General features: G+C 43.2%; 1 protein-coding gene across 4 annotated transcripts in view; it reads right to left on the bottom strand.

The window, feature by feature from the left end:
* Positions 1 to 24,341, bottom strand: part of khsrp (KH-type splicing regulatory protein) — a 47,757-nt gene extending 23,416 nt beyond the window's left edge. For 2 of the 4 annotated variants that reach the window (XM_067972962.1, XM_067972959.1), the window contains exons 1-10: positions 24,028 to 24,340; positions 14,043 to 14,139; positions 10,143 to 10,181; positions 8,577 to 8,616; positions 6,654 to 6,680; positions 5,068 to 5,117; positions 3,308 to 3,379; positions 2,417 to 2,431; positions 1,679 to 1,736; positions 176 to 347 (exon numbers count right to left, since the gene is read on the bottom strand). In XM_067972962.1, the coding sequence (XP_067829063.1) occupies positions 176 to 347; positions 1,679 to 1,736; positions 2,417 to 2,431; positions 3,308 to 3,379; positions 5,068 to 5,117; positions 6,654 to 6,680; positions 8,577 to 8,616; positions 10,143 to 10,181; positions 14,043 to 14,139; positions 24,028 to 24,153 (696 nt within the window). In that variant the 5' untranslated portion in view covers positions 24,154 to 24,340. Of the gene's footprint in view, positions 1 to 175; positions 348 to 1,678; positions 1,737 to 2,416; positions 2,432 to 3,307; positions 3,380 to 5,067; positions 5,118 to 6,653; positions 6,681 to 8,576; positions 8,617 to 10,142; positions 10,182 to 14,042; positions 14,140 to 24,027 lie in introns of all 4 variants that reach the window. The other 2 variants (XM_067972961.1, XM_067972960.1) reach the window with 2 other exon arrangements.
* Between the last annotated feature and the right edge of the window lie 1,921 nt (positions 24,342 to 26,262).

Below are 26,262 nucleotides of genomic sequence, written 5' to 3'. Positions count from 1 at the left end.
CAGGTTCCTGTTTGATCAGATACCAACGGTACCCACACAGCTCGGCCCCAAACCATCCTACTTGGGAACTCAGATTTAATCTACTGACTAAAGGCTGGCTTCAACAAAATAGATCATTTCAATGGATTTTGACCGATTAGGTTCCCTCACAAACTTTCCCTTCTCCCCTTTGTACCTGAAGCTGTTTGATGGTCTCTCCCCCCTTTCCGATAATTAGTCCAGCCTTCCCTGCTGGAATCACGATCTCCTGAATGGATCCATTTTGTCCATTTGTGGTGTCGTGGGGCTGACCTGGAGGCCCGCCTCGACCCCTGGACACTATCTCGTCCAGCAGCATTTTTGCCGTCCTGAAAATATAATGCACACAAATGCAAATCACATCATAACAAGCGTCTTACGGCAGCTATTTTAATTTCTGATAAACAGTTTATTGCTTTAGCAGTCGATCCCTGACAGTATTCTTGCAGCTTCTATTACAAAAGAAGCTGGGAGTTAAAAGCAAACTCTCCTAGGATATTTAAAGTGACGGTATTTTGCTACCGATCCCATCATACAATATATTGCATGAAGCAACAGTGATTGCTGCTCCATTCCCAACCCAGCTATGTCCCTTTAAGTGTTGTGAACTCCAATCAAGTTCTCTGATTTGGATGACTTTCAACTGTACTGAATCCAAGAGCAAGACTGCAACCACTCAAACAACAACTTGCATTTATACAGTGCCTTTAAACTAGCAAAACGTCCCCAGGCGCTTCACAGGAACTTTATCAAACAATATTTGACACACTGCCACATAAGGAGGTATTAGGACAAGTGACCAAAAGCTTGGTCGAAGAGGAGCACCTTAAAAGGAGGAGGTTGGGGTTTAGGGAGGGAATTCCAGAGCTTAGGGCCTTGGCAGCCGTGCCTTCAGCTGTCTATGTGGAGAGATTAAAATCAGGGACGCGCAAGAGGCAAGAATTGGACGAAAGCAGAGATCTTGGAGGGTTGTAGCGCTAGAGGAGGTTACAAAGATAGGGAGGGGCGAGGCCATTAGGGATTTGAAAACAAGGGTGAGAAATTTAAAATTGAGGCATTGCCGGACCGGGAGCCAATGTAGGTCAGCGAAATAGGGCTATGATATTCCAGCAGTCATGGAGTATAGGTTTTGCAGGAAAATAAAAATACTGGGCCATAACAAGTAGAGCGATGCCTTCTTGCAGATGTTCCATTCTTGTTCAATCCTGTTTCAGGTGTGGAGTGGACTAATCACCCAAACACCTGGTGAATCCAAAATGCCACAGAACACAAAAAAAATTACAGCCAAGCCTGCTTCTAGGAGCTACTTGTGACGATCAACTCCTGAGGGGGTACTAATCTCTAGGTCGCCAGCCCTCTCCCCATGCTATTTTGGTCACTGTTGAAGACCTAAATATTCCACTGAGACCATGATTCAAAAAGGAAAACAGCTGCTGTCACCAGTTCATTGATCCAACTTGAGAATGCCTTGGGAAGGGAACTCAATTGCCCAACTGTGTCAGGGCACTCTACTGCCCAATTGTGCTACTTTGAATGAATACGGTCTAACACAACATGCCACTTAATACAAAAGGGTGGGGCATGGATAAAGGCACTGCCTCATTACTCTACTACAGAGCAGACCAACATTGTTGACAGTAACTGGGACATTTGCACTTACTGAATTGACTCTGAATTCCCAGTCAACGAGACACATCGTTCTGGCAAACCTCCGCTTTCTGGAAGAAAACAATTTCTAATTAAATGGTGAGTTCCCAACACATACTGAATATAAACATCCTTCCAGGCATAAAGGAAGAAAAAAAATGAATAGCCCCCATAAGACTTTTTCCCTCAAGTAGTTTACCAAAACAAATTCTGCTGATCTGCTGTATGTGGAACAGTAAAACCTCCATAACCACAAAAAGACAAAAGGACTCAGAACTAGAATATGGCCTTTGCAGCCAGACAAATCTCAATTTTTAGTAGATTAATGCTTCTCCACTGTAGCATCAGAAATAACGTAGCTCTTCTTTTGTTGAACAGGAAGGCGTTTACAAGTGGAGCATGCTACAGTTAAAGGCTGTCGAAAAGCACCACTTTCCAAGGAGTACAAAAAAAACTTACTCCACATCAGGACTTCAGACGCAGTAAAGCTCTATTTTTGGAGAGGTAACAGCTGAACTGTGCTCTGCTCGTGAAAGACAGTTACCAACTGTTCCATACTTTCAACTAGCGGCACTTTTCAGGGAGAAAAAAATCATTGTTTTGCTCTGATCATACAGGGATGCAGAATGACTTTAAAATGTTGCAAACGTGCAACCAATGTTATTTTTCCAGCTAAATTGGCAATTCAAAAAAGGGAAAGATATAATGGAAAACTGTGCAAATTAGGATTATAAAATTTAGTCGTACTCACCATCACAATTTGGCCCTGGGGAAGGAAGAAAATCACAATTTATTTTGATTTGTAGCAACACAAGCTGTTGGGACCAGATCCTCAAATTTTATGAGGTTAGCAATGGCCACAAGCACAAAAAACTTTTTGTCTGGAGCCCGGACAATTTACTGCCCAGTGACTCGTTTACTGCAATGCTGCTACATATACAGCGAATTTACCTCAAGAATGTTACTTCTGTCAAAGGACAGGAGCTGGGTGAGGGAAGCCAATGTTTTTTTGATTACCAGCAATGTTTCATCAGGTGTATGTTTGTGGGTGCCAACAGCTTGCTGGTATCTCATCCAAGTGATCATTTTTTTTACAAAACAACCCAGTAAGTATTGGTCACCTATTGGACATATTTGGCATAACAATGTGGCCAAATTATGTCCTTGCTCAATATCCATTTATGTGCACTTCCCAACAAAAGAACACAGGATAGCTGTCAAGAATGGGAACCCTGGCTGACCTTTGTCCGTGCCTTAATGGGGTGCTTGGGTTGACTGTGGCGCAGTAACTGCTGCCCAAGCTGAAATCAGCTTACTCAGCACAGAGCACGAATCAAACCAGGAACCCTGTGCTATATGGGGCAAAACTTTATCCATGAGGGCATCAAGAAAACCCCAAGTGAAAAGCATTTATCGAAGCAGTTCTGTATTTGATTTAAAATATATCAATTCAGCTGGTAAGAATGCCATGCCCAGAAATAACACGAGGGCTGAGAATTCACATTTCTCACCCTGGAAATATATTTACTTTAACTTGCAACAATGCACACAGGTGGTTGCAATACATTTTTAAATTTCATTAAGACACTGCCATGTGGACCGCCAAAATTTTAACTTAAGTAAAGAAAAAAGCTTACAATACCTGGAGCAATCTGTACTTTGCAACCAGATTCCTGCTGTATTCGGTTTATCTGTTCCCCACCTCTGCCTATAACTAAAATAAACCCACATTTCACAATTCACTCATTGGGCAGGATTACTAATCAGCAGGTGGCTACACATCTTGGGCATGCAAACACAGTACACAGGTACATGGAGCACCTTCCAGAGCTGTCAATAGTACAGATCAATGCAGTACAGCAATAGTCTTAGAAATCAGATCAGTTTACTACAGTCTAACACCACAACAATGAACATGCGTGTTACAATTAAAACACAGTCGAACACCAACATCTATTCTAGCGTAATCAGAGCCCCATCTTCACGCAACTCAAAGCAACATCTCACACACCCATGAGAACCTCCAGATTTCCCAATCCAATTTTCTCTCCTTACCCCATATCTCCTGAAGTTAACAACACATGCCACTGTATGGTTCCACAGTTGGTGGCAGGCCTCCAGTATCATGCCCAAGTGACCATTCTGCATCAGTGAGATTGGAAGGTGAGTGTTGAGGGTTTGGGGGAAAAGAGGGTTATGCAACTATGCAGTTAGATATCTTCATGCTCAAAGCACTTCTGGGAGAGGTTGGATAGCAATCAGAAGCCTGACTAATCTCCCTCACCCCCTCCCAAATTTATGGGCATTGGGAACAAATTTAGCATGCTCAGATTAGCACACTCTGGTCAACTGGGAGCTTCTCACTTTGGAAGAAAACATACAACATGGGGCTCCATACTCCAAACTAACAAATCCAAGTTACTTGGGTTTAAACATGCACCAATACCAGCACCTGCTGATTCAACGAAATATTTAAACATGAAATTAGGATTGAGGCTTCCACTATACTGGGAACTAGTGCTCGCTCACCAACCTGTCCATAGTTTGCCCCAATTTGGGTAGATATGCAGTATTCCAATAAATGGCTCTACAGCAACACAGGGACAACATCTAACAGCTATGAGGTGTTTTCCGCAGAACATGTGCTGAAATTAGAATGCTCCAGCGAAAAATGCAAAAACACTACATGAGCCACACCTTGACACTTTTTAAAAAAAATATTTATATATTTTACACATACACGCACTTTAAAAGTCAAAGTTTAAATATATCTCCACTTTTTAAAAAAGTTAAACATTGGACGCCGCACATATCAGGATACTCCAGCATTTCTACTGCTCCCAATTTTCAGAATACAGAAATGATGAAAGGTACAGAATAGCTGGCTACAGTCCAGCAATCTCCAATCTTAACATTCAAAAACAAGCTAGCCCCTTCAGTGGGAAGCTCTTAAGCACTTACTACAAGATGAAAATGGCCATAAGGTGCATGAGAGACAAATTACAGTGCAGTGACCTCAACCCCACTTCCAAATATAGACTCTCAACGCATCAGTTGGTAAAGCCAGCATATAACTGAACCAAAGTTCAATTCCTGGACTGTATTGAGTTAGCTGATTTCAGCTGGGGTGGTAGTCAAGGTATTATAATTTGCCTCAGCACCCCCAGGCTAGGGAAAATTTGTCCAAGTTCCCAATTCCTGATCGCTAGCCAGTGGTCCCTATTGAATTGTGAACATGTATGGGAATTGAATAAGGACAGCAACTGTCTGGTCTCACATGAAGGAAGGTCAATTGGGCAAGGTACTGGAGTAGAGGCCTTCAGGGTTACGGAGAGGATGAAACTGGAAAAAAATAAACGTTTTTTGAAGCTCCACTCGTGCATTATCCTAATGTACACTTACCCAGACCAACCATCCCATCTGGCACTCTGTATTCCTCTGTAAGGGTTGACCTGGAAAAGAAGATAAATCTGAGTGCATGAAGACACAGGCCACTGCAAAAATCTAACGAAAGTTTCATCCTTTAAGTTCATTGCCTGTGTTTAAAAATATTCCAGTGTGGTCAACTGCGCTGCACAAGTCAATGTAATTATTATTGTGATTTATTTTTTTGAAGTGTACACAATTACAGTTGTAGACACAGTTATACACAATCCAGCAACTACTAAAACATTGAGATCTGGATGCCATGAAAATACTGTCCTTATGTCACAATATTAATGTTGCAAAACAATTTTAGAATTTTGCTCAGTTACTTTTGAAATACTGAGTTAAAAATACACTTGTCAACAGAACAGGGAACCAAAAGCTTTTATCAAGGATAAACAGGATACAATATCTCACACTACTCTGCACCATGGATCAGTTTACACAGTTTGCATATGTACAAGCAGGGGGGTAGTCTCAAAGTTCTCAGACTCCAAACTTATATCATTTAATTTGCCAGAGGTATTCTTTGTGGGTTAGTGTACAGTTAATTTCTATCCCCAAATATATCCCCTTAGGACCAGCACCAAATAAAAAAGTCCAGATAAACCATTTGGTGCCAATAAAGCAACACTACAAAATATTTGGCTCAGCCATAAGCAGAGATGAACTGTCCTAGTATTTTCTCACTCTCCTCCTACTGCTCCCATTCACTCAAATTGCTCTTTCGGCAAGGTGGAAATGACTATTCTGCTATGGGGGATCGCAAGTGGCAAAACAACCACACAAAGCAGTTTTACCTGTTCTAAGCACCATATGTCCATTCCACCTTCTGTAGCTTGACTGACTCTTAACTAGAGCAAAACTGGAAGTGGAAAGAGGAGTGAAGCAGCCAGAGGAGAGTGCTGACAGAAGGTTGAAAGAAACCAGGGAAAGCCATTACAACTGTATACTTCAATAGCACATATACCACCATTAATTAGATACTGTTTATTAATAAGTTTCACAATATAGCTGGTATTTTACAGCCTACTGGTGCTCTGATTCCAAAAGGCAAACAATATACTTAAGTACATACTAATGCATACTTAAAGCTGCTAGCACAAACCCAACTCAGAGAATCTTCAGTTTGGGACAAATGGGTTTGTCAAAAAGTAAAAAGCTGAAAAGTATCAACGTTTAATATGCTGACTTCTGATTCTCAAGCTTCAAAACGAACTCTGACCCTATGATGCACAGCAGTCCTACAATAGCACATTACTCCACAGACAACTTAGAAAACACTCTCATTTAGTCAAAAAAAAGTTGAGGCTTCATTTTCCAAAAAGTATCAAGCCTTGCTTAATGTGGGAAAAAGTTTGGGGGAAAAGCTGAAATTTTGCATCCCTACATTTTGAACATTGCAAAATATTTTATCTGAAACAGATACGAATGAATGCTTTAACTAATGTAAGTTTACCAAAAAAAAATTCACCAACACATGGTGGTGAGCAGTTTATAAAAATCACTTGTAACAACTGGTGTTAGGAGTAATAGTTCAAGGATAATAAAATTTAGCATACATGTTAAAGGGGTGATGATCTTCCGGTCTGTAAAACAAAAACATAACAGGTCACCACCACAGAACAAACGCCCCCCGATCAGTGCCAATAACCTCCATGTCCCCATTCAGGCAAGGTGACACTCCATGAAGTTGACAATCTTTTCACACAAAGAGAACTTACACAACAGCACACATCCCACTACAAATGGATCCTGAATCCACAGCTTACACTTAACCAAAGATCATGTTGCACCCTTCCTCCTGCTAAAAATGAACTATGAAAGGAGCACCAAGAACAAGACGGCCAGGAACAAAAGCTACGCATTCCTCTTTTTTAAGGTTAGGAATCCATTTCTTGTCAGGCCTTGACAAGTGCGGCTCTCCCAATGGTTCAGTGAGTAGCTGAGCTATACAGACCAGGAAAGTACAAAGTTTGTATTTTGAATTAATCAAACTCAGCCAAGGCAGTGGTAAGTGTGCTACAATTGGCCTTGTGTTTGTAGATTTGTGTGTGTGTGGGGGGGCGCGGGTGCAAGCAGGTGGGGAGGAGAAGAAATGAGAGGACACCCTATCCTGATCCAGCAGCTCTTACTTTAAGTGCATGTAGGGACATGGCTACAATGCCTCATGGGGTCAAACAGCCTGTAGACACACCATCAGGGCCAACGTATGAGAAGTGGCCAACTGGGTGAGATATTAGAGCACAACTGATAGCTGGAAATTCACACCCCACGTGGAATTGATGTCTTCAGAAACAAACTGGGGGTGGTAGAAAATTGACGCTGAAGAAACGTCTTGGATAGGCATATTTCAGAAGCAAATTTAAATGCTTTGTACCATTTTGGTCATTGATTCACATGTCAGTTTATAGCTCTTCTCTGCCATTACCTTCATAGAACTGGAAGGATCTGACTTGGGGTCCACACATTCAGCCTTGAGCAAATATGTTCAGATCACAATGACTACATTATTGCAGGAAGACAATTCAAACGCAAACTATTCAATGCCGTGAGGATTAATGCAGGTATCCTACAATAGCCACGACAGAAAAATATGATACAAGCCAGATAATTACAACTGGAAGTGATCAATAAAGCTGAATGGAAATATCTTATTGTACAACATGTAAACTACAAGCATATTCCAAACCAGCAGTGCCTTGTGGTGAGGTATGGATCAAAATTATGAAAGCTCTACACTCTTACCCCTCCAACCTACTTACACAAACTGTGGCCAACCTACTAAGACCTCTGCCAAAACCAACCAAATTGACAGAAAGGAAGTAAAACAAGAGAATCACAAGGATCACCCTTTGATTTTCCATTTAGAAGACTGGTTTATCAGCACATGGGTGGTCAGATATGAACCTGCATGCCACTACTTCATAGCGCCCAAGTCTTTTAAATAATGCCTTACCGAACATCTGCAAGCGATTAAATTGCACATAATTACTTATGTCTGCTGATTTTTGAGATGTGGTAACCATATTGCACACATCTCCAGTTCTAAACTGTTGAACAATTCACTAACTGATCCAAGTTATGAGGTCACTTGTTTAAGTGTTTCTTTCTCTCTCTTATTTTCACCCCTCCTGAAGGGGCTGACTCTTTAAGGAGTTCAGCTCCGTGGATGTTTGTGTCTCTCCCATACCTCATTCAAGTGAGCACTATTCATGCACGATCCTTGACCAAGGATGGAAGCAGGCTTTCAGGCTCAAGATCACAGCCAAGCACCTGTGTTTCTGGTAGGGGTTATCAGGAGCAGGACTCGTGACCAACTGTCCCCACCCTAACCCAGAGGCTCTACAGCCAATCATGGTGCCTCACTGCTGCTGCCCCAGCTCATAGCACAGACTGAGAATTAAATCTTGGATCATCCTGTATCGCTCAGGAGCTGTGAGGGGGCAGCTGGACATTTACCTTCAACATCAAGCTCTACATACCTTTGCTGCTGATGTATTGCTGCAAGCTGAGCTCCGATCGCTAGGAGAGAAAATAGGGTTGAAGTTAAAAGGAAAAATATCTAATCTTCCACATGGAACTCTATATTGAAGCTCTTATTACACACTGAAAAAGTCGCTGCAATAAACTTGAGAGAAATATGTGAACTGTCAATTTATTCAAAACCCTTCAACACAACTACACACGATGCTCATCAGTTCTGAAGCATTTCCTTCACTGAAATGAATACTGTGGATCACTTTCACTGCTAAGGCGCAATTGTTTCGCACTGGATGTTGTGTCACGGTAATGACAATTAAATGGACCCAACAAAAACACACTGATCAAGAAAATTGCATAATGCATTTTGTAACCATCAAGGGTCGATGTTTTCCTCATTTGTGTGAAGTTAGCTAAAAATCCCAACTTAATAATGGGGAAAAGTTGCCCAGCTATTCAAACTATACGACTGAATACACTGAAATCACAACACAAATTTAATTCTTTTCTCCAACCCCATGAGATGTCACAAGTGCAGCCTCACTCAAATGTCTGTATGCAGTGCCGAGTGCAACAAGTGGGGTAGTTTAACATTAAAAATAACTTTTGGTCGGTGAGTGCCCACTCCAGCCTCTGGTGGTTTAAGCTGTCCCTTATTGGAAAGTGAACTTTATGGCACTTGTACATAAGATCTTTTATTTCGGAAACACCATGTTACTGGACTCCTTTCTACTCATGGATACTCTGGCGATTCACCGGGGGAAACACAATTCCACTTATGTATCTGCTGCCCAGTTGTTATACTCCATATCTCATGGTCCTTTTGTTTTCTTGTACCGAGGGTGAAACAGTTACTCCATTGTGTCATATGCACAGTATTCATTTGTTTTACCTTCCTCCTTTTGGAAAAACTTTCAAAAATTAAGCCCAGAAGGCAAGGTATAAGTACATCCAAACTTCTAGCAGCTTGAGACACTGCAGCTTGTTTTACTGGATTGATTTATGCAGATGCGATATAACTGATTCATAAAAATCATTCATCCTGATTCTCAATTTTCATCACTGAAGAGCAACATCTTATTCCACTACAGCCACTGTCAAACATTTCAGCAAAATATTCAGTCATTGCTTAATGTGAAGAACTTGGTTCAGTGCAAGTGTTGTTGCTGGGTTTATTTAGAATGATACAAACGTCCTACCAGATCAATTACACATCAGCCAATACACTAACTGCCCAGTATCATGCTCATAATTCATCACCTCAAATTACCCCCACTACTACACAGTGACCTGTAATTTATCAGAAACTTGCAATAGTGTTAACTAGCTTAAAGTATTCTCTGCAGACTTTGGATGAATGGAATCTGGAACTCGATTTGTGTTTTTCCACAATTTAGACACACCCACCATTTAAAGTTTTATTGAAATGCCGATGTGAAACAGTTGCCTGTGGTATAGCTCCCAAGAAAGTTCACATGCCCATTATCATACTTGACTGAAATCCTAGTGACAACACTGACCAAATGATTATTTTGAAAACACATGTAGTAAGTGGACTCTGTACTTACGATCGCTTTGTGCTGCTATTTTTTTGCTATCGGGCTGATCTGTAAAACAAAGGAGGGAATTTTTTTGACACCATGCAAGGAGTGAAGAATTTAAGCTGCTATGTACAGAATATCAAAAGCATTCATGTCATACTCTGTCCCATCTCTGAAGGCAAAACATTTCTCTCTCCACCCACCACCCTTTACTGCACTAACCAGCGACAGGACCACAGATTTAATATTCCCAGAGTACCAAAAATGTTGACACCCGTTGGGCACTCTGCTACAAGCTGCCACCGGTGCAACAGAACACCAATATCTGGGTCCCTCCATCCCCAATTCAAACTGCGAAGTTCATCCTAGGTAGACACGACAATGTCTCAATGCGATCTCCATGTTGTACTTGCTGATCTCCCATGTTATTGTTCATGCGGCTCAGAGGGCCTGCTGTCCTATGAAAATAAGTCTCTGCCATTTGCAGGGATATCATCAGGGTCAGTGAATAAGTCAAATCCCTTTCTTAAATGGCATTCTGGGACTTAACTGGTGCTTTGGCAACAGAATCCCACGATTCTGTGAAAACCATAATTGAGTGATTATAAATATCTATCTATGCATTTAATTTTTATCCATTACTAGTAACAAAGCTAAGAATACAAAGCAACATCAACTGGAGTTAGATAACGAGTATTTAGCAGTATGGCATGGGGGTGGGGGGTGAAATTGAGCTGCACAGGGTGGTCTGGGTCTTTGGCAGCATTCAGGCCCAGCTGCTGGCATTTGGAAGCACGCCAGTGGGGCTGCTGGGTTTTAGTAGCTTGGGGAAAGAGATACTTCGATCTGAAATTACTGCAGAAGGGAAACATGGGGTTTGGCAGAATTAGGGAGGTAGTATACAGATTGGCTCATTGGTGGATTCCCAGTGCCTGTTGGTACCAAGAGGAGAGAGCATTGGCACAACACTGGGGGTGGGCAAGGTACTTCAAATGAAGCTATTAAAGGGGGAAAACAATGAATAAATGTAATCATGTTATTGTGGAAATTGCAGCTTTTATTTGGTTTATAAACTTATTTTGGACAGAAATTTCAGTTACTGAGGAAAAGAGACAATGAGGAATTTTTTTTTGAAAAAAGTATCGAGTTTATCATTTGTCTCAACAAACTGAAGAAATGTTCACGTTTAGACAGGGTTTTCCCATTGTGACATGTTGACATATAGGTTTCCATAAAAACTGTGTGAAACCAGAAGTAAAGTTAGTGTGTGCCAGATGCAAGGTTTTTAACACCAGTGAACTGCCCATGAGGACCACAGGTAACTGATTTTTTAAATACGCAAACTGAGAACGGAGTTGGGAGACACATCAGAAGCCTGCCCCCCTGGTGCCAGCTAGTGGGCAGAGCCTACAACCACAAATTAATGGTTGACATAGAAAAAAGTGGATTGGGACTGTTGACATAGCAATTTAGTGGTAAATGTTGACAGAAGATCATGACCAAAAATCAGGAAGTAAGATTTGTGGGCAAGAACTACGTCCCCTACTCAAGGTTTTTAAGATAGATAGATATAGGTTATGCATTCAAGTGGATGTTGTTGTACAGGAACGCCCAGCTAAATGCACAACCTATATATCTAAATGTAGCCACTGCTGGCCTTCAGCAAATAAAAGCAAGGGAAATGTGAGTACAGGTGAAGTAAGTTGTGTTTTTAAAAAAAATATATAGTAGCAAACAGGTTTAATGCTGAAAAACATGACGAATGTAATCTTAGCCACTTTTGGCCCACTGAAGCAATCAAATCCAGTTATCAAGAGAATTGAAACTGGCGAGATAGTGAAAGAAGAGAAAGCCATGCATTTATATTTTGCCTCATCAGATCTGCACAACATCGCAAAACACTTCATAACCACTGAGCAACAAATAAGATACTGAGGAAAGGAATAACGGTGCTCAAGTCTGCTGGGTTGCCATCAATTTGATAGCTTAATTTCAAAACTTTTGAGGGCTTTGGTATCAGTATCATTGTCAATTAGAGAACTATGGAGCAAGCTCTTCGATGGTCACTGCAGCAGAGGAAAAATAAACAAGAAACTTTAACTGAGAATTTTATGCAATACATCAAAACATTGAGAAAGATACTAACAAAAACAAAAATCTAGATCCTCATTGTAAATATAAGTAGAACTCAACTTAGATAGATTATACTTTATCCTAGTCTTCCTGCCTGTTCCTCAAATTTATAAAATAGATTTTAGTAATATAGTCAACATCAAGGAAGTATTTTACATTTCCACTGCACTGTATAGTACCTATACACACTGTCCATACCTTTACAGTAACAAAAACCAGATATAAAAAGGAAACAACCACACTAGTTCAGTTATAACTATTCCAAAATGTATCCTCCTGGACTAACCCGTACTGTCTGTAGATGTGCTGTTGCTGTTCATTCTGGACCCTGCCACAATGAAATCTAACTTGATTTTAAGGCCAAAGCCCAGTCTGACAAGTGCCAAGGAGAACTCCCTGGTCAGTGTGGAGTGTTTCTTGCTGGCGTTAATGCAGCTTTCTGATGTCATACGGCACAGCACCATGCCTGTAAAGAAATTCCTTACTCAGATCTCGTAAACACTGATTTTGGGACAGAAGCACTATGCAAGCATAAAAGAATGGGTTTACGTTCACTACTCAGGACCAGAGAAGAGCAATTTGCAATATAAATCGGTAAGAGTGGCACAGAGATCATGTGTCTCCATTTGAGCGTAACATTTACATGACAATCATTAAGGTAGGTGTCCAGTGCCTTTCACTTTTTTTTAAAAAAACAGCTCAAAGGTAAAGGTATTGAAGCAGAGATTAGTGATTTCGAAAGCTGCACCCCTCCCCAGCAGCACATAAATTAAGACAAGATTTTTTAAAAAAGAACAAGACCAGCGATCCATTGTGTCACATTTTTGAGTCAGGTCTGAGATATTCTTCCAGTGCTTGTTATCATATGTACAACACACCAAGATTTGCTATAAGCTCACCAAGTCTTCTGAGCATTTGTGATGGAGAAAAAGTTTGGCAGGTTAAACCTTGGCTGTGAACATAAAAATCAGGAACAGAAAAAGCTCGTTAGCCCAAACATGTCCCCTTTCCCAACATCATCTCCACCTACCCACCTTCTCACCATATCTCTCCCTTCTCTAGGTTGTACTTTGAACCCTTTTATACCACCTACTTCAACAGCCTTCCCTAGAAATTTATTCCACAACTCTACTGGCCGAAAAACAAATCCCTTCTTGCTCTTAACTTCCTAATGTTTAGCTCGTGACCTGGCCTTTGAACACTTTACTAAAGTGAAAAAAAACTGCAGAATCAGCTTCATCAAGCCCCTTTATATTTTAAACTCGGCCACTTCAAAGTCTGAGTGGGATAATAGCCATGCAGTGACCATCAACTGGATGGTCACCTCCAAATACCCTTTCGGGCAATAATATTCTTCCTGTGATTCGACGAGCAGAACTCAGTAAGCGAACAGCAAAGATCCACAGTGAGGCTCGTTTCTTTGGGCTCCACTTAGTGACCTTTTCCATCTGTCATAACAGCTGCAATCCACACCACTACTCCAGTATTATTTTACACCACTGTTAACCAGTGCCCCTGTGATCCACCACCGGTGAAGTTTTCCACCAAATTATTTATTACATATGGCATCTGTAACCATTACAGACTGACTGACTACCATGGACAGTTTAGAAGCCAGTCTTTTCAACATCTTACAAAAGAAATCGCTTTAGCTACAAGATCAGAGGCTAGAGAATTATACTATTAAAGACTGGTGATGTCAGATATCAAGGCAGAGCACTTACTTAACTGACTGACTATAAACTTAAGTACATCAACAAGTTGAAGGAACAAGTTATCCCCCAATTGTCTTACCTCCATCTTCCAGTTGTCTCTTTTGACCAACAAATCCAAATTCTGGTGTGCTGTGGTTTACTGTTGTGGCAGTGTCACCTCCAATTTTAGCAGCTATCTGCAGATTCATTAAAAGTCATGGTCAGTTACTCATGTACGAGTATCATTTACTGCAAGTTCAGTAGCCTCGAAGTGTTGCATAGAGATTTCTTGTCAGATGGTTATGCCTTAAACCACATGGCCAAAACCTGCCTTCCAGTTATCATCAACATTATCTCCCTTCCATCATGAGCCAGAAGGACCAAGTCAGCAGCGTACCCAAGGAAACCCAAAAGCCAGAAATACTAATTGGCAATATTGTACATTGAAACAGATACTTAAACCAGACATTCAAACTTAATTGAGTGCACCTTCACGAGAGCTTAACACCCAATTGGGTGTCAACTAACTCTTCACTTCAGCATATCATTTGAACAGAAACCAGGAAAAAAGGTAGCGGCTCAAACAGCATCAACCTGTACTGTATCAGGGCACAGATAACGTGCAACACAAGGTATATTTTAATGCGACTTATTCTCACCACCTTGATATAGTGTAAGAGATCATCCACTATTTGCCTTGAATCAAAAGCTAACTTAAAAGGTTATCCTGGTGCTGACCGTTCGCTACCTTTTAAAAAAAATAACAACGTCCCAAAACATTTACTCTCAATAATCAAGGGAAGGCATAGAGCGAGCCTTCCCTGATTATTCAGTGGGTAAGTGTACCACATGGCATGTACTAAACACAAAGCAGGAAGGTGCAAGCTTGATCGGTGCTCTGAGCTGGGGCTGGCAGTAATAGAATATTAGAGGCACAGGGCTGGAAAAGCAAAAGTAATAGAAAGGGTTTGCAATCACTGTTCAAACCTGTTGCAGGCACTGGAGATCGTCCGCCTGCAGAACTACAGCTGAGCATCAGTAGCTGTCTTCAGAACAGAAGTACAGAAATTTAATTTTTTTGTTTTTAACATATGCATGTAGACCCAGGAATCATATCAAAAGAGACAACACATAAAATTTTAAATGAGCCAGTATACCTTGGAGAAAAATGCAGTCGTCAACCAGACATTTGAGAAAAGGTACTCTGGTAATTTAAAATGCAATGACTCACCAAGTTAAGCCGGTGGGTAGCACAGCCAAACAGACCAGCAAGGTCGCAGTTCTGTCCCGAGTTAACTGATCTCAACCATAGCTCTAGGGTTAAAAAGGAGGTGGAAAGAGGAACAAAAAGCTGAGGTTTCCCATCCCTGATCTCTACTCACCGCAGTTGAGACGTCTCCAGTGTCTGAACAGCCTGTCGCACTCAAGGCTCACACATGAATCATGGCCCCCGCACACCTGAGCAAGTGGCCACACATGGCCCCCGCACACCTGAGCAAGCGGCCACACATGGGCAATAAAAATAGGCAGAGGGAAAATGTACAGCACTGATAAGTGGAACTGACATTCTAAATTCCCTACATTCTCCCAAAGCAAGTTAAACAGAGATCAGAAAAGTTTCAAAGTTATCTATCAGTATGGATAGAAACGTCAGTTTCAGGAAAAATAATTGATCCACATACTAATTACAAAGAAATTACACGTTTCCTTCCTCAGCCCTAATTATAATTTTGCCAAGTAATGGAATAGGCATCAGATCTGCACCTGAATATCGGCAGTTCTGCAACTGCTCCACAGCAGAATGCAGCGTGCCCAGTCTCCTTTACCACCCAACCCAGTTGCTCAGCCAAGACCCAAAGTTGTCGTATGGGGAATCGTGAAGCCATAACCACACTGAGGTTACCTTTTCCACCACCATACTATCTTAAAATATGTTCTCTCCATTTGCTTTTAACTCTTCGCTCTATTTTCCCTTTCTTGTCATTTCCATTCTTTTTCAGTTAACCTTTTTTAAGAAAAAGATTAACCTTGACCACAAATGAACAGCATCCTAACCAAATTCAATATCTGCCCATCCTATCGGAATCTTAGTTTACACATTACAAAAAAAATTCTCAAGTTCATAGTGTAATCACAACCCTGAAATACAGCACAAAAGCACATTTGTATTTAAAATCCCCCAATCACCCCTCTATCTGTGCAGCCTTACATCCTCTCACTCTTCAGTCCTCCAACTCTGAAGTTTATGTGCATCCTCCTCTTTGTCCCACCATTAGTGGCAGTGCCTTCAGCCATCTTGGCCCAAATGTTGAACTCCTGCCCTCAACCTCACCACTTGGAAAACCCTTTTCAAAATCCACCCTTTCAACCAAGGGCCATCTCTTTTAACGAGCACCATGGCACAGCACCCACCTGCTCCTCAAATCCTATCAACTTTCCCCCTTATTTAAAGCATCGTGGGACATGTTCCATATTAAAGTTGCTGCAGAAATAAACTGTGTTCAAATATTTTTTTTTATTGCTCCAATGTATGTGCAAGTAGTATCTGAGTAACATGGACCACCATAGTTGATTGTACTTTTTAGTCTTTTCAGAGGCACGATTAAAGCAAACAGTCAACGATCTGCAGGTCGTTGCTCTCCTGTACCTCTGGAAGCCAGTCCAGATTCAAGCAACATTATCCTTCCATGAAGAGGTACCATTTCAGGTCTCAACTCTTAGTTGCTACAAATCATCAGCAAGTGACCCACAGGAAACTCCATAGTCAGAAACCCGGTGAGTCCTGAATATTCACTGGGGGATGGGGCAGGGGGTGGCATCCAAGCCAGGAAAATTCACCATCAACCAAAGCAAAGATTGAAGCCTCCCCCCCCCCCCCCACCCTGATTGATGGTACACTGCAAGGACCGACAAATCTCAGGCCATGCAGAAAGGCATATCGCCACAGGATCACATGCACTACAATCAACAGCAGCACCTGCAAAGCAAGAGATGTCATGGGATTTGAGTTACATTTTTGGGGGGTGGGGGAAAAGCCACAAAAATCCTCTCACTACATATGCACTTTTTCCTTTCAGAATTCCATTTTTGGATCTAAACAAGAGACCAAAGGGAAACCAAAGTAATACAATACTTTCTGCACCTAAAGAACAATCAATCCAACAAAATCACACGATGAAAAAGACATCAATGCAGAGAAGTTAAGCAATACGCTACTTGAATGACATGGTGGAATAGAAATAAGATACCGTACAACGATCCTCCCCCATCTTCTGAGCTCCCATATCGTACCCTAGCCAAGAACCTGCAAGGTACCCCCAGGGGAGTAGGGAAAAACCGGGGAACTACAGGCCAGTGAGCCTAACATCAGTGCTAGGAAAATTATTGGAAAAAATTCTGAAGGACAAAATTAGTCTCCACTTGGAGAAGCAAGGATTAATCAGGGATAGTCAACATGGCTTTGTCAAGGGAAGATCATGTCTGACTAATTTGATTGAAATTTTTGAGGGGGTGACTAGGCGTGTGGATGAGGGTGACGCAGTGGATGTGGTATACATGGATTTCAGTAAGGCCTTCGATAAAGTCCCCCACAGGAGACTGGTCAAGAAGGTACGAGCCCATGGAATCCAGGGTGCCTTGGCACTTTGGATACAAAACTGGCTTAGTGGCAGAAGGCAGAGGGTGATGGTCGAAGGTTGTTTTTGTGACTGGAAGCCTGTGGCCAGTGGGGTACCACAGGGATCGGTGCTGGGTCCCTTGCTGTTTGTGGTCTACATTAATGACTTGGATATGAATGTAAAAGGTATGATCAGTAAGTTCGCTGATGATACAAAGATTGGTAGGGTGGCAAATAGTGAGGAGGATAGCCTCAGTCTGCAGGACGATATAGATGGGTTGGTCAGATGGGCGGAACAGTGGCAAATGGAATTTAACCCGGAAAAGTGCGAGGTGATGCACTTTGGAGGGACTAACAAGGCAAGGGAATACACAATGAATGGGAGGACCCTAGGCAAGACAGAGGGTCAGAGGGATCTTGGTGTGCAAGTTCACAGATCCCTGAAGGCGGCGGAACAGGTAGATAAGGTGGTAAAGAAGGCATATGGGATACTTGCCTTTATTAGCCGAGGCATAGAATATAAGAGCAAGGAGGTTATGATGGAGCTGTATAAAACACTGGTTAGGCCACAGCTGGAGTACTGTGTGCAGTTCTGGTCGCCACACTACAGGAAGGATGTGATCGCTTTGGAGAGGGTGCAGAGGAGATTCACCAGGATGTTACCAGGGCTGGAGCGCTTCAGCTATGAAGAGAGACTGGGAAGATTGGGTTTGTTTTCCTTGGAGCAGAGGAGGCTGAGGGGGGACATGATTGAGGTGTACAAAATTATGAGGGGCACAGATAGGATGGATACTAAGGAGCTTTTTCCCTTCGTTGAGGGTTCTATAACAAGGGGACATAGATTCAAGGTAAAAGGCGGGAGGTTTAGAGGGGATTTGAGAAAGAACTTTTTCACCCAGAGGGTGGTTGGAGTCTGGAACTCACTGCCTGAAAGGGTTGTGGAGGCAGGAACCCTCACAACATTCAAGAAGCATTTGGATGAGCACTTGAAATGCCATAGCATACAAGGCTACGGACCAAATGCTGGAATATGGGATTAGAGTAGACAGGGCTGATGGCCGGCGCGGACACGATGGGCCGAAGGGCCTCTATCCGTGCTGTGCAACTCTATGACTCCCACCAATGGTTTTTGTTAGTTCTGTTTCTTCCTAATCTTTTCCCCTCCTTTCCTGGGAGGTACCAAGTTTGGCTTGTGTACTGTTCCACAGGTGCCAGCAACCCTCAGGTACCTCACCCAAGAGGTCATTGCCTGCGAAGACAGTAAGCATTAGCAAGCTATTCAATCACAGGGCATCAAACCTGACCATGTCCAGCCATAGTCCAAAAATGCATCCGCTGGTTGATTTTTCCTTCACAAATCCAGAGGCACCAACAAAGGCTGACAGTAGCATGCTAGCTGCTACTCTGGTTGACATCAGCTAACCGCACAAATCAGACAACAAAACTGAGACCTTCCTGCCCTGCATGGCTGGGCAATTTTGCCGTAACCAGTTGAGCCATTAAGGGAGCTTGAAGAGAATTTTTTCCAGTGGGGCGCACTGTAGTTTTCTTCCTGGGCTGGGATGGGAGTAAAAGTATTCCTTCCCTCCAATTCCTTCTGTAGGGACAGGGAAGAAAAATAAGAACGCTCTTTTAAATTGTGAGTAAAGTAGAAAACTGAAGGCTTGGTTCCATCTGAGTTCATTACAGAGCTCAAGGTGCTCATGTGTGACGACTGGAATTGCTTTCTAGTTTTAAATTCTTGAATCTCATCTTCGGTTGCCAAAACCACACCTTTTATTGCACATTCACAAGTACCTATTGGTGTGATGGCCTGGTGCAACACGTGTTTGTGCCCATGATTCCACACAGTGAGTGCCAAATGGAATCACTCCCAGTAAAGGAAGCAGACAACTATCTCCCAGAGTTTTGTCACTGCTGCTTTATAACCAGCCACCAGAATGCACAAGACAAATCAACTTAGATGTATATAGCACCATTAACATAGAACATATCCCATGGTGCTAAAGAGGCATGGTGAAAAACAGACCCCAAAAAGGAATAGGGAGGAGTGACCAAAGCCTTGGGCAAAGACGTGGGTTTGAGAAGGGTCTGAAAGGGGCAGTGGGGCTGAAGGGTTTAAGGAGGGAATTAGAGCATGGGATCCAGGCAACTGAAGGCAAAGCCACCAACAATGGGATGGGGTGGGTAGGGGGAGTGATACACAACAGGTCAGGGTTAAAAAAGTTTGGGAAACAAACTCTTAATTTCCCCCTCTGTGGGGCAGCACTTGTGCTCCACTTGGCTCTCACCAAATGCAGAATTATGGGCACAAACACACATCCAACCAAACCATCAAACCCAATAAGTATTGCAGAATTTTCCCATGTTTGATAACTCTCCTGTGAAGCACTTTGGTACGTTTTACTACATTAAAGGTGCTTTATAAATGCAAGTTGCTGCTGTTCAACAGTTTTGTTAACTGTATGCAGAGAGTCAGACACAAATCTTTCACCTCCGGGAACTGCTCTCAATTCCAACCCAGATTGACAGATGTATCTGTCCGCTGACGCCAAGGGTCCCACATGAAATAGATTTTGGCAGTCTCAGTCGAGGTCCAAGGTTTCCTGAATTGGCACTCGCTGATAATCTCGAGAAGCCACTGCACAGCAGGTGCATACAATGGAAAAGGGGGTGCTCTTCTGTGACCCAGCTAAGGCATGGTGTTGAGACAGAGCACAGGAAGCTCTGCTCAGAATGCAGCTCAGCTGTTCCTGGCCTGGGAGTGCCTGATGTTGATACTGGGTGGCTGAATGGGGAAAGTTCCATTCACCAGCACCAACATCCCTCACTTTGAGCACAAGGAAAAAAAAACTGAAGATGCGCTAATTATTCCCTCACCAGTTTTCCTAACTCCTGAAGCTGGATTCAGGCACAGTTCTAAATTGATACAAGGAGCCCGATAGCAAATATTGCAGGTTATTTTGCCTGCAGGATGCATCAAGCTGACCCTAAACCTCCCCTCACCAAACATCTACACAAGCACACTTTTCAGCTGGGATCACCAACAAAGGTTCATTATCATCTTCTCTCACCCAGAACACAGAGGCCAATGGGAGAACCCCAACCACTCCTGTCACAAACCTAACTGGGGCCCTTCCCTTTCGGTACAGCTCAGCTACTCATTAGAGGCTTATAGCCATTAGAGGAGCCATGAAAGGGGGTAATTCTGGTGGTGCTTCCAATGGTTAAAGATCTATTCCAAGGCTGGACTCTATTGGTTTGGGTCACTCAATGACTGGGGTAAATCCAACACGTGGTACGGTATGAACCTCCCTGCATCGTACTGAGTTAGTTGATCTCTGATTGGTGAGGGCACTATTTGCCCCAAATGGAGAGAGGAGAAAACAGCCACAGATCAAGCTTTTGGTCACTAACCAGTAACCCACACCTGGAAAGAGTGCATGAGGAGCGCAGTGAGGAAAGTATGTGCTCAGATAATGCTCCAAGGTAGCTGAATAGCTTAACACTCACTTTTATTGTGGATTTCATTCCTTCCCCCACCTCGAGTAATTAAATGAATTTGCATGCAAAATAATTAATTCCATGTTAGCATTTTTTTTGTAAAAAGTGGACGAACACATCAACTGCAACACAGTTGAGGATTGTTAAGGAAACTGAAAACTGTGTGGAACATGCTGATTCCTGAACTACTGGGAATACAGAAATGACATGCCAAGGATGAATGTAGAATACCAGGTTAGGTAGATATCCTGGAATGGACATCGTGGCAGGAGGAGAAGAAGAAATCTTGCATTATCCCAGGCTGTATAAATTGGATACGGCAGATTAGGTAGGTCTATGGAACAATTGGGCTTGATGGGTCAAATGGCCTTTACTTGCTCCAACTTCCAGAGTACACAAGGACTGGCCATTTACTGAGGGATGCTGGCACCATACTCCAGTGAGACGAGATGCCATCACAAGTGGAGCACCAAAAATCATGTTTATTAGATGAGCTTTCTCACAGCTTAGAGAGGGACCCATTTGGTATCTTAAATGTAAACTATCCATTACTTCTTGCTAATCAACTGATTAAGTGTCAGTGAATTTGTAGCAAATGCATCAAACCTTAATTCTTCAGTCTGGATATCCTGCATCAGCTGGTGACTAAACAGAAAGTTACAAGCATTAAGCTGCCCCACTTACTCATAATGCCGGTGGGGTCATTCTTCTTTATTTAAACTTATATTAGCTGCTGAGCAGCCATTTAGTTTCCAGAACAAAGAGCCAACTTAATCCCAGAAATGTTTTTAAGCAACACAAGTTCTCCTCCATCAGTGGCTCAGTTGGTTAGGGTACATGAGGAGGAAATTACTTGCAGTGCTGATCTCAGCCAGGCCAGCAGCAACAATGCCACAATGGTCATCAGCATTCCCAGTTGGGAGGGGTGGGGGTGTAATAGCAACTGTTTCTACTCTTAAATGATAGCCATTGACTCCTCCTGGAAGAGCAGATAGTTGGCAGGCGACAGCAGAATCGGACTCAGCTATGACACACTGCATCAACAGCCTGCAAACACTCGCACATGAAAAGTGGTCACTGTGGCAAAAGCAGGAAGAATACCAGTACCTGTCAAAGCCTTACCCCAGCAAGAGTCAGCAAATTCAGGGGAGACAACACAATGGAGGGACATTCTAATTTTCAGGTTATTTCTTACTGGCCCCAAATCTTGACACTCAATTTCCAGACCAGAGTTAGTCACCTGCCAGCTTTTTCTCTGGGTTAATTGCTTCCCCTCACCACATGGAAGGTTCTGACACAGACACAACTCACTGACTTACTTTGTTTATTCTCTCTCTTCCCCATTCCCCAAATTAATTTAATACAATTTACACTATTCCCCCACTCCAAACAGCACCATCATCCAACCAGGGTCACAATCCTTATTGTACAGATAATATTGGTGCCGATGGACTTTGGGAAATACCTTACTGCAGCCATTTCATCACAACAAATTGCTCCCACTGCTAACACCAGCAGTGATCACAGTCCTGATCATGCTTCATCTTAGTGTTAGAGTTCTAAATGTTCCTCCAAGCACAACCCAAGTTTGGAAAGACAGAATCCATTATAGTATTATTGAGCACTTTTCACAGTTCTAGTGAACATAGTGTAAAAACTTCACTTGCCCACCACTGATCTTGACTGAAAAACTGTAGTGTAACTATACACTTCCAAAGTTCTCTAACCACCCCCAAACATTTACTGCACTTTACTATAGCATGCAGTAGCAAAAAAAAGACATTAAGGTGTAAAATTTCAGAACTAGAAAACTGGGACTTTGTTACAGTGCAACCTCTGACCTCAAACCTGATTACCTGTGCCTTCTCGTCTGGCTCCATGCATCCTAAATAGAATGAGACTGGATCTGGCGCTGTCCAGTTCCTGGAGAGCATGAGCTCACAGTAGTGTCCACAACTTGACAATTTTTGGCACCAACACTGCATTTGAGTGCTTAAAAGGATAGTTTGTGAGGGGAAATGAAAACAGTTACACTGGTGAAACTACGAGTCCTCTTCCACCATTGGGGGCTTAGTAAATGGATGTTTACTCTGCATCAGAGCTACATTACACTTGACATAGGGGTGCTCAGAGTACAAAAAAGTGAAACTTTCAGCACCTTAGATGAGAATACATTCCCATTCAGGGGAAGGAGCTCATGCTCGGTCTCCCCCCTCCACCAACATCTACATTCACCCACAACCTCCTCCACAAGAACGTGAAGATTTTTCTCCCCATTTCTACAAAGATTGAGCAGACAAATTCAAGTTTTACTGACCTGCCTAATCAGGTGAACTGATGTCAACTGCCATATCTAAAATACTGTGTAGAGTCTTTATTATTAGTGTATTGAAGAAAGGGCTATTCACCTACTTGAAATGATTAAAAGTTCAAAATTTCAATAATTGCACATATTTTGTGACTTTTTCTTTTAGAAACAAAGAAAATAATGAAGATGTAATTTTAACCAAGGAGGATGTGCAGTGTTGAGGGAGGGTGGAGTGTGCACAGTCCCTGTGGTGTTGGGCCTCCTGTTTCACTTTCAGAACCTGAGCAACGTTGAGGAGAGACGGAGATTTCTCCTCATTTACCCACAGATGAAAGGTGCTGCAGTCCGGACCAGGCCAACAAAGGGGCCTCGGCCTGTGCAGGTGCTCCCCTCCCTCTCTCTCTCTCACAGAACCAAATCCGCTCCTGCCGCTCGGCTCCCTCGGCCTTCCAGGATCCAGAAAGAGCGCCGGGTCCCCTGCTTCTCTTCCACCCCCTCCCCTCAGCGTGCTCCACCTCAGTGCGGCCTAGTCAATCAGGCTTCACCAACCCCCCCCCTTTCCCTCCTCACCTCACCACTAGGCCGCACATTTTTCTTCCTTCCTTTTCCCACCACCCACCCCCCCCCAATCTCCTCCTCCCTCTCCTTTGAACTGACCTGCCGGGCCCGCTGCACCGCGTCCGCGAAAGCGTCCGGCTTCTTAAAGGCCGCTCCGCCAGCTCCAGGCCCGGCCGCGCCGGCACCTCCTGCGTGCGGGGGTGCCACAGTCGCGAAATCCGCCATTTCCTTTCCTCTCGTCTCGTCTCCACGGGGCAGCCTGTCTTTTGATTTATTGATTTATTTATTTTTTTCTTCCCCCCTCCCCGCTTCACGCACTGGGCAACCAGTCACTTTTAGCCGCACGGAGCCAGCGACGAGCAATAATGGCTTCCAACGCTCCCGCCTCGACACCGCCAAGAGACGGAGGGGGCGGGCACACGGCTGACGGTTGATTGACGCGCCCGTCGACCAATCGTCGCGCGGAGCCGCGCCGACGTCGACGCGCGGTCCTTGTGACGTCGCGCTGATTGACGTCTTGGCGATGCAATCAGAACACGACGTGAAGCGTGCGGCCAAGAATTGATTGGCAGTGGATTCAGCCAATGGAATTCCAGAACCGGCGGAAGGCGGGATGATAGCGTCATGCTGCATGAGTAAAGCATGTGAAAAAGGAGGGAATGAGAGCTTCACACTGAGCGGCTGGATTTGCTACAGATGACCTGCTGATACAATATGCAGCGCAAGGTTAATTACCTGTGTATTTTCTTTGAGAAGAAAATTTGAGAGAACTTATATAAAGAAACCCAAAGATGTTTTATTAATACATTAAGAGCAAGAGGATAACTAAGGAAAGAGTAGGGCCCGTTACAGACCAAAAAGGTAAACTATGTGTGGAGGCGGAAGATGTGGGTATGGTTCTTAATGCATCTGTCTTCACAAAGGAGAGGAATGATACAGGGAATGAAGTTATGGAGGAGGAGTGTGAAATGTTGGATGGGATAAACAAAGTGAGAGAGGAAGCATTAAGGGGATTAGCATCTTTGAAAGTGGATAAATCACCAGGGCCGGATGAAATGTATCCCAGGCTGTTAAAAGAAGCCAGGAAGGATATAGCGGAGGCTTTAACAATCATTTTCCAAACTTCACTGGATATAGTGCCGGAGGATTGGAGGACTGCTAACGTTGTACCGTTGTTTAAAAAGGGAGCGAAGGATAGACCGGGCCAGTCAGCCTAACCTCGGTGGTGGGCAAATTATTGGAATCAATTCTGAGTGACAGGATAAACTGTCACTTAGAAAGGCACAGACAAATCAAGGACAGTCAGCACGGATTTGTTAAGGCGAGGTCGTGTCTGACTAACTTGATTGCATTTTCGAGGAGGTGACAAGGAGGATCGATGAGGGTAGCGCAATTGACGTAGTCGACATGGATTTTAGCAAGGCTTTTGACAAGGTCCCACATGGCAGACTGGTCAAAAAAGTAAAGGCCCATGGGATCCAAGGGAACGTGGCAAAATGAATCCAAAAATGGCTCAGTGGCAGGAAGCAAAGGGTAATGGTCGACTGGTGTTTTTGCGACTGGAAGGCTGTTTCCAGTCGGGTGCCGCAGGGCTCGGTACTAGGACCTTTGTTTTTTGTGGTATACGTTAACGATTTGGACTTAAACGAGGGGGCATGATTAAGAAATTTGCGGATGACACAAAGATAGGCTGTGTGGTTGATAGTGAGGAGGAAAGCTGTAGACTGTAGGAAGATATCAATGGACTGGTCAGGTGGGCAGAAAAGTGGCAAATGGAGTTCAATCCGGAGAAGTGTGAGGTAATGCATTTGGGGAGAGTAAACAAGGCAAGGAATACACAATAAATGGGAGGATACTGAGAGGTGTAGAGGAAGTGAGGGACCTTGGAGTGCATGTCCACAGATCCCTGAAGGTAGCAGGACAGATCGATAAGGTGGCTAAGGCGGCATATGGAATACTTTCCTTTATTAACCGAGGCACACAACATAAATGCAGGGATATTTATGCTGGAACTGTATAAAACACTAGTTAGGCCACAGCTTGAGTACTGCGTACAGTTCTGGTCATCACATTACAGGAAGAATGTAATTGCACTAGAGAGGGTGCAGAGGAGATTTATGAGGATGTTACCAGGACTGGAGAATTTTAACTATGATGACAGATTAGATAGGGGCAGGGGTTGTTTTCCTTGGACAGAGGAGGCTGAGGGGTGATTGATTAAGGTGTATAAAATTATGAGAGGCCTAGATAAAGTGGATAGGAAGGACCTATTTCCCTCAGCGGAGGGGTCAATAACCAGGGGGGATAGATTTAAAGTGATTGGTAGAAGGATTA

The sequence above is a fragment of the Heptranchias perlo genome, chromosome 37, assembly GCF_035084215.1.
Source record: "Heptranchias perlo isolate sHepPer1 chromosome 37, sHepPer1.hap1, whole genome shotgun sequence".
Classification (NCBI taxonomy): Eukaryota; Metazoa; Chordata; class Chondrichthyes; order Hexanchiformes; family Hexanchidae; genus Heptranchias; species Heptranchias perlo.
This window is presented reverse-complemented; position numbering and strand designations above follow the sequence as displayed.